General features: G+C 41.4%; 1 protein-coding gene across 9 annotated transcripts in view; it reads left to right on the top strand.

Moving 5' to 3' along the window:
• LOC140516228 (kinetochore protein Nuf2-like) overlaps positions 1 to 12,285 on the top strand; it is a 276,512-nt gene that overhangs the window by 240,900 nt on the left and 23,327 nt on the right. For 8 of the 9 annotated variants that reach the window (XM_072627275.1, XM_072627277.1, XM_072627279.1 and 5 more), the window contains 5 exons: positions 4,782 to 4,916; positions 6,122 to 6,196; positions 8,708 to 8,784; positions 10,116 to 10,177; positions 11,715 to 11,812. In XM_072627275.1, coding sequence (XP_072483376.1) covers positions 4,794 to 4,916; positions 6,122 to 6,196; positions 8,708 to 8,784; positions 10,116 to 10,177; positions 11,715 to 11,812 — 435 coding nt within the window. In that variant the 5' untranslated portion in view covers positions 4,782 to 4,793. Of the gene's footprint in view, positions 1 to 2,302; positions 2,575 to 4,781; positions 4,917 to 6,121; positions 6,197 to 8,707; positions 8,785 to 10,115; positions 10,178 to 11,714; positions 11,813 to 12,285 lie in introns of those variants that run through there. The other variant, XM_072627276.1, reaches the window with a different exon arrangement.

A 12,285-nucleotide genomic window follows, 5' to 3' on the forward strand; every position in this document is an offset into this window, starting at 1 on the left:
TCCCCCTTGTAGCTTAAAGCAAAGAAGTTAACTCTACCATTATGTAGTGAAAATCAGTATTTTCATCACTTACTTTTCAAATTTCTATCACATCCTTTTTAAAACCCCAGTTCATATAATATGTGTATATGTGTGTGTGTGTGTGTGTGTGTGTATCAATTGCATTAAAGTAATATTACACCTAACATATACCCATCTTTATACCTTTTGCAATCATAAATGCCAGATAACAATATCATTATCTACCCAATCCTGACAGGAAGAGCATTTTCAGATGCTGCTTATTATTCTTTCAGGACAAATTTTAACTTGAAATCATATCAAACTTGAATTTTGTAATCACTAATGATAAACATCTTTTACAATCAAACACTTTTGCTTTTTGCAAGAAAATATTCTGCCCTCTTTTTTTTTTTTTTTTTGAGTCAGGCCTTGTCTGCATTCATAAACGAATGGAAAGGCTTTCCAGTTCACCTCTCACTGTGGGTAAGAGACGAATTAGATGCTAGTTATCCTGCCTTTCTTTTAGTCTGAGAGGGGGAGATAAGCTCCCCTCAGCCTTCCTGCTCTTACAGCCAGTTGCCTCGAAAAGTGTCAGAGAAGACAGACACGAACCACAGAGAGACTTTCATTCACACACAACACATACGGACAAAACATTTAACAAATCATTTCCACCCAATTTTGAATTTTGTTTTCCTCATCCTCTCAGGTGTCTACCTAAAGAGTTTAGGGGGGGCTTGTAGGGCGTCCCCCACAAGACTTTTGTTCTGCTTTATCAACTCAAAAGAATCCTGCCTAGGCGACTTCCTTCAGGCTACTGAATTCTTGGAGGATACTTGCACTTTGACCAGATCATGCCTCCTTCAATATCTTTTTTTGCCCCATACAAAACAATAATACTTAATCAGTTTCTTTTTATCTTTTCTTTTATATTTTAGTACCTCATTCCAGTTTTGTAATCTATTTCCCAAGGGACTGTTTACCAGTATACTCTGACTCTGCTCTGGAGCAGGAGATTTGGACTGCTCCTTCCCCATTTTGCACGTAGTCTGCTGTGCAGACACATCCGAGTCTAGACACCTCATATCTAAGACTCACTGGACTGTTTCTCCAACTAGTCCACAGTGGGGGGTCGCCCACCCACCAACAGTCACTCAGCGGTATTCTCAGAGGGTCCTTTCATCTGGGGTCTGCAGTTCACTAATTTAGTCAGAAGCCATCACCGGTCTTCCCGAGTCTAACACTCTCAAAACTGACCCCCAAACCTTCGGATTATGCGCGAATAGGTTACCAGACTGACAGCCGCGAACAGAGACCTGTCGGCACTTCAATTCCTTCAGAGCTTCAGCTTTTCAGAGTCCCTATACTTTCTGTTTCTACTGAGTTCCTCTGCTTCAGGTTGTTACTTCACAGAGAGGGAGGTCCTGTGCTCAGTTTTAAGGATCGTTGGAAAAAAAATTTCTCAACAGGTGCCTGCCCTTGAACCAAAGCACTGACCATCTCTCTGGGAAGTCACATGATCCCAGACCGAGCCCCCACGAACTGTGTGGGATGGTGAGACTCTTACTCAAATTGACTACTCAGAAGCATCTCAAAGTAGAAACAGAAAGTCCTTTATTCGGTTCTTCCAAGAACCGGACTTAACCCGCCTCCAAGCAGATTGGAGGAGGGGAAGCATTTTACAGAAGCAGATGCAAAGTTATACAGCAGAAAACCACAAAACCCCACCTTACCCTTTTGGTCAAGAGCCTGAGTGAGCAGTCTGTATTTTCAGAAATAAGGAAATAGGACTCAGCAGCCTGAGTTAGCAGTCTCTATTTCAGAAATAGGGAAATGGGAGTCAGTGAAATTGAGGAGAGGGGTGACAGATGGTTTCACAACTTGAAGTTTTCCCATATTATGTGATTTTGATAAGTTGAAACTCTGGCCTTATGTCTGCTTTAGTTCAGACTTAGGTCTCTGAGAAGTCTTCACTGAAATGTCACATTTATTTTGAACCAGCTCTTCCATCGCTCTCTCTCTCTCTTCAACAGAAAGTTCAGACTTTGGGAACCTCCTTGAATTCCCCTTGAATCTTTCCACTTAATCTGGCCTTTCATATTCTCCTCTGTTGCCCTTGGCCTAACCTGGTCTTTCATTTTCTCTTACCTCTTGATTACCCCACCTATACCCTACCCAAGTCCTGCATTTTCTGATATCTCCTGATTGCCTCCAGCTGTTTCTCATCCTGGATTACATCACTAGTTACCCCAGTCTCATCAAGATCCTCCTTAAGACCCTCCTCCCAGACCACTAGATCACCTGTAGATCTTTCCCCCACGGACTTTCTGTATATAAATTCCATCTTGCCTCTATGAAGGTGCTCAGTTTTAATCCAACATAGACTCTGCCTAGCTGAGGTTCTGGCCTTCTTATCAACAGGAGCATTACAAACGTCAACCCAAGGTGCCGAATATTTCGTTTAAAGAAGTCAAGTTAAATTTCATTCGAGCAGGATCCAGGGTGTTGGCATTTCGGGATCCCTGACTCGAAATAACTGTTAATATCAAGTTCCTCTGCCAAGACTGGAAGGTATATAAGCCTCCCCCTATCCCCTTCTCATTGGTGTTCTTTTGCAACACAGTTTGGCCTCAATATCACCTGGAGGACCATGAAGTATGGCCCATTTTTGGGACCTTACAATCTGATACTCTTTTACAGTTTCGAATTTTATTGTCTTCAAAAGGAAAAAATGGATAGAAATACCTTACATAAGAGCCTTTGTAAAGATATGAGAACCCCATTCTTAGAAAAAACGGTAAGATGCTTGTAGCTAGAGCCACCCCACAAAAGGACAATGGGAGTGAATTGGATGTTTTGGATGATCCCCTGTTTATGACTCCCAGGGTCTTGACCTCACCTCCTTCCCTAGCTCCACTTCCATCACCCCAACTCCTATTCCCCACCCCAACTCCTATTCCCCACCCCAACTCCTATTCCCACCCCAATCTCCCCCAGCCTCTCCTGCCTCTCCCTTTCCTCCCCCAACCTTGGCCTCCCCCTTCTTGGCCATCCCTTCTTTCCCTTGGTTTCCCTTTCCTTTTTCTCTACCTCAACACCCTTTGATTCCTGCCTCATTTACTTTCCACATATCCTACCCTGTGTCTCCTCCCATGTCCCCTCCCCCCTTGGCCACTGCTGCTCACTTCCCAGCCACGGGTCTTGCTGAAGTGCCTCCATCTGCAGCCCCTCTCCCTGGGGGAACATTCACTCAAAGCACAGGCTCCACCCCTATGACATTCTCTGGGTTATCTCCCCCTCTACCCCTTCACCTCCTCAGGTGCCAGCTGATCTTTCCCCTTGCCAACCCAATCCCTCGACCTTGCATTCCAATCCAGTTCAGTCAGCATTCCCCCAGTCTCTTCCTCATGAAAACCAGGACTTCCAGTCTCTCTAACCAAGCCCCTGCCCACACAGTGCCTTATGTCCCGTTCTCCATCTCAGACCTCATTCAGGTTAAAGAGAAACTGGGGAGATACTCGGAAAACACCTCTAGGTGTACTGAGGGTTTTAGGGACATATCCCTACAATTTGAACTTTCTTGGAAGGATCTACATATTCTTTTTTTCTATCTGCTTTACAGTTGAAGAGGAGGATCTGGGAGCAATCCCAAAAGTTAGGGGACCTTATGGTTAGCAATGATCCTACAGTATACCCCCTCAGGAGCAGCTCCTCTTCCCCCTAGTGACCCAGGATGGGATTGTTAAAAGAGTGAGGATGATGAGGTTTTTGGGTGCTGGGGACCCCAAAATACTGATAGTCTGGGTCCTTCTTGAATGAATTCGACTCAAGCCTTCTTAAAGCCAAAGAAAAACAAAATTTATTAAAGATTCTTAAAGATTCACCCAATTGGGTTGACTCTTAAGGAGCCTAAACATTTGTAATGCTTATATTCACAAATGGGTCAGGTAGAATCTCTGCTAGACAGTCTGAGCTGGATTGAATCTGAGCACCTTCATGGAGATGAGATGGAACTAAATACAGAAAAGAGTATAGGAGGGATCTGGGGGTGGTTTAGTAATGTAGGGTGATGGGAGGAGGGGTTTAGGGAGGGTCTTGAGGAGAAGTCCCAGGAAGGAATCCAAGGAGGGTCAAAGGCTGGAAACGGCTGGAGGCTATCAGGAGATATCAGAAAATGGAGGGTTTTGGTGGGAAGCAGGAGGGTCAATCCAGAGATCTTGATAGGGGCAGTATGGGAATGAGTACAGATCTTGATGGGAGTGGTCAGCAGCCTGGGGAATGGGGTTTTGATGGGATCAAGGGTAGGGGGTGCAACAGAGACCTGAGCAGAATGATAATGAAATCTCCTGGGCTTCCTGAGACAGATTTGAGTAAGAAAGGCCAGATTAAATGGGAAGATTCAAGGAGGCTCGCAGAGTCTGAATCCCATCAAGGATTGAGGAAAGAGACTGGATGGTAATTTGCCTGTTAGAAGGCCCCAAACCTGCATTTCTCAGTAAGAAGGCATACGAAATTCAGTTTTATGCTGATAGTAACAATCCAAAGTGCTGTTATCGTTCCCTGAAAGCTATTTATTGTGTCTGCACACATAGATAGATGTGACCAATTTGATAGATGCAGTAGTACCAAGTCTGTTACAAATCCTTAATTATACTTGCTGCTGTATGAGGATCATGCCTGTCTCAGCTTCCAGATGATGCCTAAAACCATTGAGGCATGCTGTTTATTATCAGGTACTTTCTAATCTATGTTCTGCTTTTTCCCTATCACAACGACAGGAGGGTCCTAGCATGGAAACCCTGACTTTTCCCAGACTGACTCCAGCTGAGATTGTGGCTCATATCCAGAATTCGATCCTGATGGGACCTGATGGCAAAGACCTTTCCAAGAATGATATTTTTCCAAATCCAAAGGTACTAAATATGTAACCGTGTGCTCATGTAATGTGATGATGTTTTGGGGAACTAAGTGGATATAATGTAAACTACTCTAAGAGCATCCAAAGAAAATGACCTCTGCTTGTTCAGTGCTCACAGAGTGTCTGCGTTTTCCACTACCTAGTTTATTTTGAAATGACTTTGAAATGGTATATGGGGCTACTTTTTCCCATTCCCACTGGTGATTATATGTGGGAAATTAAGTTGTTTGCTCAAAATGTGGATGTGTAGCTTCTGTCTAATTCAGTCTTGGGGAGTGGGATAGTGGTGTCAAATTCAAGGAGAAATAGATCCCTGTTGGCCATGTGTTGACTTAGAAAATCACAAATTAGCATTGTTTTTTTAAACATTTCCCAGTGACATTTTTTTTCTGGTTCAGGCTCTTTGGAGTTTGATGCCTCTGGGCCAGGGCCCCAAGTCCTTAGGTGTCTAGCCCTGGATCACACAGCTAGTTTGTGTCAGAGCCTGGGCTGAGTATTCAGACTGGCTGTGGGCTGAGATGTTCATTTTGGATGTCAGCTTTTTACCAGTCTCCAGTTTACTGCTTCTCTAACGTGACAGCTCTCTGGATTGGTCTAGTTCAGAGAAGATCTGGAAAGCTTTCAGCATGCTAGGAAAATGGATAGAATTACTTTTGGGGTAGAAGGTAGGGCTTTCACTGGCCTGCTTAATTCTAATAAATTGAAACCTGCTGGCACAAGATGTTCACTTGTAAATCAGGGGACCAAATAACACTGGTTGTATTAATGTCCCTGAACTGCTTCTTATATTCTCTCTTCTTAAACTATGTTTGACTTCCCTGTTGGAAGTGTTGCATTTTTTAAATTTGCATGACTGCCAGCTAGACCAACCTTATTCCTTATTTCTCTTTGTGGAGAAAGTTGTGGGTATCTGCAGATGACCTTTTTGCTTTATTGTAGCTTAAGCAACCTATATAAATCAAAGTCTTGAACATTCATTGTTTGTATAGAGAGTTCACCATACTAAAATGTATTGTGATTGAAAAAATGAAAATAAATTTGAGGGAGAATAGAATTGAGTAGTTTAATTGTTCTTACCCTTTTCAATGAATATGCCAGTCACCATCAAATACTGCAGTATGTATTTCAGTGATAAGAATGATGGGGTTTCTTTTATATTAAAACGATGAATTTTGAAGGTAGACATTTTTTCTCTTTCAGTCTGAAGTCGTGCACAAGATTTTTGTGCGAACCCTACAAATTATATATGGGATTCCACTGGATGCTTTTCACATGGTAGGTTTGCTTGGAGGTTCAAATGAGATAATGGGGTGGTAAATACTGTGTGTTTAAAATGCTGTAGAAATGAGACAATCATTAAGATGAAACAAAAAATCTTGCGGCTCCTCTTTCCCATTGCGGATAGTCGGTTCTTTGCATGAACATTCTGTTTCAGTTCAATTGAAGTTCAACCTTTTCTATTCTGTTCAAGTGACCAAACATGAGATTCACTAAGATGAATATTGATGCCTTTTTGAAGGTAGAATTAACTCCACCATGGAGATCATACGTGTTCAGGTATTATTAAAACCATTAAATTATTTCTAGAAATCTTTAAAGATAACAGTAAGTCAATGCTAACTTCTCTGTCATTGCCTTTTTCACAAGAAATTGGCCCAAAGTGGAGAATAGTCTGGCAAAGGTGTAAGTATAATTGAAAAGAACTAGAAAACAGGAAGGTGTTTGGTATTTTCGGATGGAATGATTTTCCCATAATTAGTGCTACATAGAAAATGCAAATTTGGTTCAGTTCACTAGATATTTCTGTGGTAGGACCTGCCTTGAGAAAGGCCTGCACTTGGCTTTGGAGACATGCAGACCAAATTATCTGTGCCCTCAAGTAGAGTTACACAAAGGGGAATGGAAGTCGAGGAAAGGTCTGTCTTTTCAGAAATCTTCCAACACGGATTTGGAAGATGTGTCTGACATTAACATCAGAAGATCCTGGGCTCTGATTGTTTCCAGGTCAGCCTCTTCCTGCTTGTGTGGGGTTAAACAAGATGTTACATCACTTCTGGATGCTTGGCTCTCTCTCCTGTAAACTGATCTCATTTTTTATGTTCATATATGTGTGTACATATATGTATATAGATGGGTGGATGTATACATATATAGATATATTTTAGGATTCTTTGGTTAATATTGATTAAATGTTTACATTTTTTTCAGTCTGTAGATTAAATCTGATCCATTTCGAGCCTTCCCTGTGTGCCAGACACTGTGCTGGGTACCAGGCATAAAAAGTCAAAAGTGAAACACTTTCTCATAAACTCCTTGAGGGCAAGGACTGTCTTGTGCCTCTTTTTGTATTTCTGGTGTCTAACTCCATGCCTGCCACATAACAGGCACTTAATAGACGTTCACTGATTACCTAGGATTCTTTACTATCTCAATTGACAGAACTCTGTTTTGTCCTGGGTAACTCAGGAAGCTCTGATAAAACTAGGTATAAGGAAGGGACTTTAGGATACAAAGCAAGGATGCAAGTAGACCGCTCTGGTCCCAGTCTCCACCCTCATACCCAATCTGTTGCCAAGGCACATTCAGGGCTAGTGTTAGGGTTGAGACCTTTAGACACCACCGTCTCCCTTCTAACACTGCTACCACCCTATCACTTCAAGTCTAGACTGCCTAAACAGTCTACGAGGTGGTTTCTATTCAGCCAATTCAATTAAGTAAAGGCACTGGGCAGTGGAGGGGTTGGGGGGGGGATGATAGCTTGTTTCATGGAGCTGAAACTCAGCAGAAAAACCAATGGGAGATCTCTTCCCATTGCAGCCCATCCTCAGCTGCCAGAGGGATCTTCCTACAGCACACGTTCCCCTCTCCTTGAAGTCAACTCCAGGCACTCTGGTACCTTCAGAATCAAATATGAAATCTTGATCGACCTTCAAAACCACTCCTGCCTTTTCTGTTCTCTGCAGTCCAGTGACGCTGGTCTCCCTGCCATTTTTCACCTCCTGTTTTTCAGTCATGTCCCACTCTTTGTGACCCTGTTTGGGGGTTTTCTTGGCAAAGATACTGTAGTGGTTTGCCATTTCCTTCTCCAGCTCATTTGACAGATGCAGAAACTGAGGCAGACAGGGTCACACAACTAGTAAGGTGGGATTTGAACTCAGGTCCTCCTGACTTCAGGGCTGTTGCTCTATTCACTGTGCCACCTAGCTGCCCCTTAATCTCCTGATTGCAGACATTTTCACTGTTTGTCCCTTCTTTCTGGAATTCTCTCCCTCTTCATCTGTCTCCTGGCTTGCCTCAAACTCCTGTCTCTAAAAGAAACCTTTCCCAAGCCTCCTTCTCTTGTGAGTTCTCAAGAACACACTGCTTAGCACAGTGCCTAGGGTAACAGTAGGGGCCTAGTATTTTATTGACTGACTGACTTAGATTCATTTAAGTTTATGTCCCTTTCCCTGGGAGAATATGCTTGTAATAGTGACTGATAGAGGCTCACAGGATTTTATGTGTCCGGAGGGACACCATGTCCTCAACATAAAGCCTAAAATTTTCGTGGAAAGTAATCTTTATTTCTAGCTTCCCTGAGGGGTAAGAAGGGGGCATCCTGGCTTTCCTCCAACCTGCTTCCTTCCCTGTGAAGTATGGAGGTGTGGCCATTGCCTACCAATCATAGTATGTTAAAGACTTTGTTCACACCAAGGTTGTGGGATCATTGATCGAGTCTTTTGAGAGTTGAAAATAAGTTGTCTACTATTGTAGCCCCCCTGACATTGCCTAAATTTCTGTCTTTAGATGCCAGTGAACGCTGAAGTCATGTACCCACAGTTAATGGAAGGCTTCTTACCATTATGTAACTTGTTTACTTACATGTAAGTAAAATGTGTTTTTTTTTTAACTTTCCATTACCTGTTACTTCAATTTAATTTTTTAAAAATTAAAACCTACAAGACAAGTTTTGTTCTTCTTCCACTTGGACTTTTAGATTCATGGATTTGCAGCATGTTCATGTAAAAAGTACTCTGATTAAATAGTTTCCATTATTGGGGGAAGATGGTCGTTTCAGATTTTAACAATACTTTCAATCTGATTCTCAGATTTCAGAATTGATTCCTTTGTGTGGGCTGGTGACCCTAACCACATCCTTGCTTCCCATCTCGATCACCATTTTGAAAACCTAACCAATAGCTTGTTTGTTCTTAAATATTTGTGTAGTAAATATAACTAGAAGGTAACATTATGAGGTCAGCACTTTTGGAGGTGGTCAATCATTCTCCTGAAAGCTGGTTGTCTGGCAACAGAAATGTCAGCAAATGCCCACCAACAGCTATCACATGGATTTAACATGACTTAGAATGGCAGACTAAGATAGAGATGATTTAAGATTTATGAAGTAACCTACCTCAAGTTATACAGGTTTGTAGAGAGAGCTGGGGACTCAGATTGAGGGCTTCCAGCTCCAAGTCAAGTGGGATTTCTGTAATGACATGTTAACTTTAGGTTCAGGTGTTGGACCAAGATCTAGGCATGGTTACCACTCTTCCAATACTTCTCCTGGTCTAACCTAATGATTAATCTCCATAAATAGTATGTAAAATTTTCAAAACCCTTTACATATATTATTTTATTTTATTTTTACTACAAACATGTGAATTACTACTTATGGTGTTATTCCTCATTAATACTAGTAGCACACATTTATTAAAGTACTTCTAAAATGTTACATCATTTTATAATGATAACAACCTTGGGAGGCAGGTGTGATGATTATTCCCATTTTACCCATGAGGAAACTTTACTGGGAGAGGTACCCAACTTGTGAGTGTCTGAGGTTGAATTTGAACTCGGATTTTCTTGATTTTGGGCACACTGCTCTATCCACTGGATGATATGGTTTCCTCTCTGTATTTAGGGTTAGTGTTCCCTAACATTCTTGATTCCACTTCCTCATGGAAAATACAAAGACTGTCTAGAAGTAAGGAGCTATGTGAATAATGTCAACTGGGAGGGGGGGAGAGCCAGGAGCATTGAATACATGCTCTGTGCAGCTTCTGCAGTATCTAGGCTTGGTGGTATCTTCCCAAAGCTGGGGAAGCAGAAGATCAAGTACAGGTCATCAATAGTTTGTATTGGTAATATTCTGCATTTGTTTCTTATGATAAAATTGAGTAAACACACACACTGGTTTTATCTCAATCCTCAGGGAATATTTTCTTCTCATTTGCCAAGTGAATGATTTCGAGTTTGCTGATATTCTGTACCCAAGTAAGTTGAAGTGTTTGTTCATAACTACATCCATCTTTAACACATTGTTTACTTGCATATACAGAAGTACCATAGACAACTCACTATTAAGAAATTAACATTCATAGGGAATAATAAATTATGCCTATTATTTTGTAGCACCGTAACCAACCCATTCTGCAGAAGAAAAATCCTGCTACATTAACAGGAGTAAGCATCCTATTGTGTTCCCAGGACCAATACTTCCTTAAATTAATAAAAGAAAAAGTCTGTTTCTTGTTAGAAAGACAAAAGCAAAACCCAATGAATGAAAGCTTACTATATGAAAGGCTGTGAACCTAAATTACCAAGGCAAAGACTCTCCTTGCTCTCAACAAACTTACTGATTGGCAAATTTCACATATAGAAGAGCAGTGTCTAGGGAAGAGCCCTTTGGGAAAATGAGAGATGATAAATGGGGCAGGGGACAGAGGTGGGGGCATAGATGGACACACAACACCTTGGAGAAATGGGCAGAAATGATTCTAGAAGGAAGACTCCATTGGCAGCAGGGCAGGTGGTGAGGAGCCTGTGATGGAGAGGGCAAAGTGAAGTGAAGCCTGGATTTCCTGAAACCTTATGATTGGAGAGGTGGTCCCCAAGAAGGGCATGCTGTTGGGTGGAAAGTCTGGGACGCTGCCATGGGATGTAGGGTAAGCCATGTGGAGGACACTGGGAAAAGGAGGTGGCAGGAGGAGGGGCCTTCTACAGAAAGTGCTTATTAAACAAAATGCTAACCCTAACCCTAAAATTTTAATGAAGAAAAATGAAAGCAGTTGTTGAATCTAACCTGATTTATGGAATTAGGTTAGTTATTGACTGCATGAAAACTGCATTATTCTTTATGTTGACAATATTTAATATAAATTTTAGACTTTAATAAGGACCAAAGCTTGGATTAAGAAGAGCCTGGACCTAATAATCTCCTTTGTTAAACTCAGAGAATGCCTTTTGGTGTTAAGCAAGCAAATGGGAAATCCTTACCAGACCCTTCTTCTGGCATCTTAGTGATAAAGCCTGGGTTGTAACTTCAGCATTGTCAACTCTGTTAAGATACCACAACTTCAAAGGCCTGTTCAGGACGGGAAGTCTGGTGGGATTTTCTTATCGTATGTCACAGAGACATATGTTTACATAGCCTGGAATCGCAAGGCCCAACAGACACTACTTTGTTAATTGTCTTGTCTTACTAAATTTATGATTTGTTCAACTAAGAGAGTTCCTTTCTCATGGCAAAATGTATGTAAGCCAGAAGATTTCTGTACTAGGTAGCCAGAACATTTTTCTGGCTCCATAATACATAATGTTACCATTTTCTTTAATAGGGAATTGATCAATTAAGTAATTAAATCTTAAAAGTGAGCTTGTTGTCTTTTCTTTAACCAAGTTTTCAGGTCAACAATGTCAAAAGATGAATGACTATTCTGCTAACAACTGGGAAAAGAATTCCCAGTTTTCTGCTGTCTTGAGGTCTGTAAGAACTAGATTGATGCTAACATTATCTTGCTTTATTTTTCAGAAGGAAAACGTACATGTCGATTTTTAAGTGCCATCATCAACTTCATTCACTTTAGAGAGTCACGTCGAGAAACATACATGAAATATTTACAGGAACATGTAAGATGATGCCTCATTTTTTGACTTAATATGGGAGCAGTCTTCCACAAATGTATTCTGAATTGTAGATGTCCTTTTAACCAATGAGCAGCAAGAGATTCCATTGGTTCATTTTAATATTTTTGAACTCCTAAGTCACTAAAAAATAGCCAGTTGTCTGAGACAATTTGGTCCCCAAAATAACTTAGAATCAATTTGGTGCGTGTGCGTGTATGTGTGTGTGTGTGTGTGTGTGTGTGTGTGTGTGTGTGTGTGTGTGTGTGCGTGCGTGTGTGTGCGTGTGCGTGCGCATGCGTGCGCATTTGCATCCCACCCAGAACTTTCAAGAGGCAAAAAAATTCATCCTGTAATACTAAAATTAGAAAAGTTGATAGTCGCATCCAAATAACTATTTGGATCAAGGTCAAGGAAATTGGACCAATGCTTGATAAGAGTCCTGTGTTATCTTAGAAAAGAGCCTAGATCAGCAAGAA

The sequence above is a fragment of the Notamacropus eugenii genome, chromosome X (assembly GCF_028372415.1).
Source record: "Notamacropus eugenii isolate mMacEug1 chromosome X, mMacEug1.pri_v2, whole genome shotgun sequence".
NCBI lineage: Eukaryota > Metazoa > Chordata > Mammalia > Diprotodontia > Macropodidae > Notamacropus > Notamacropus eugenii.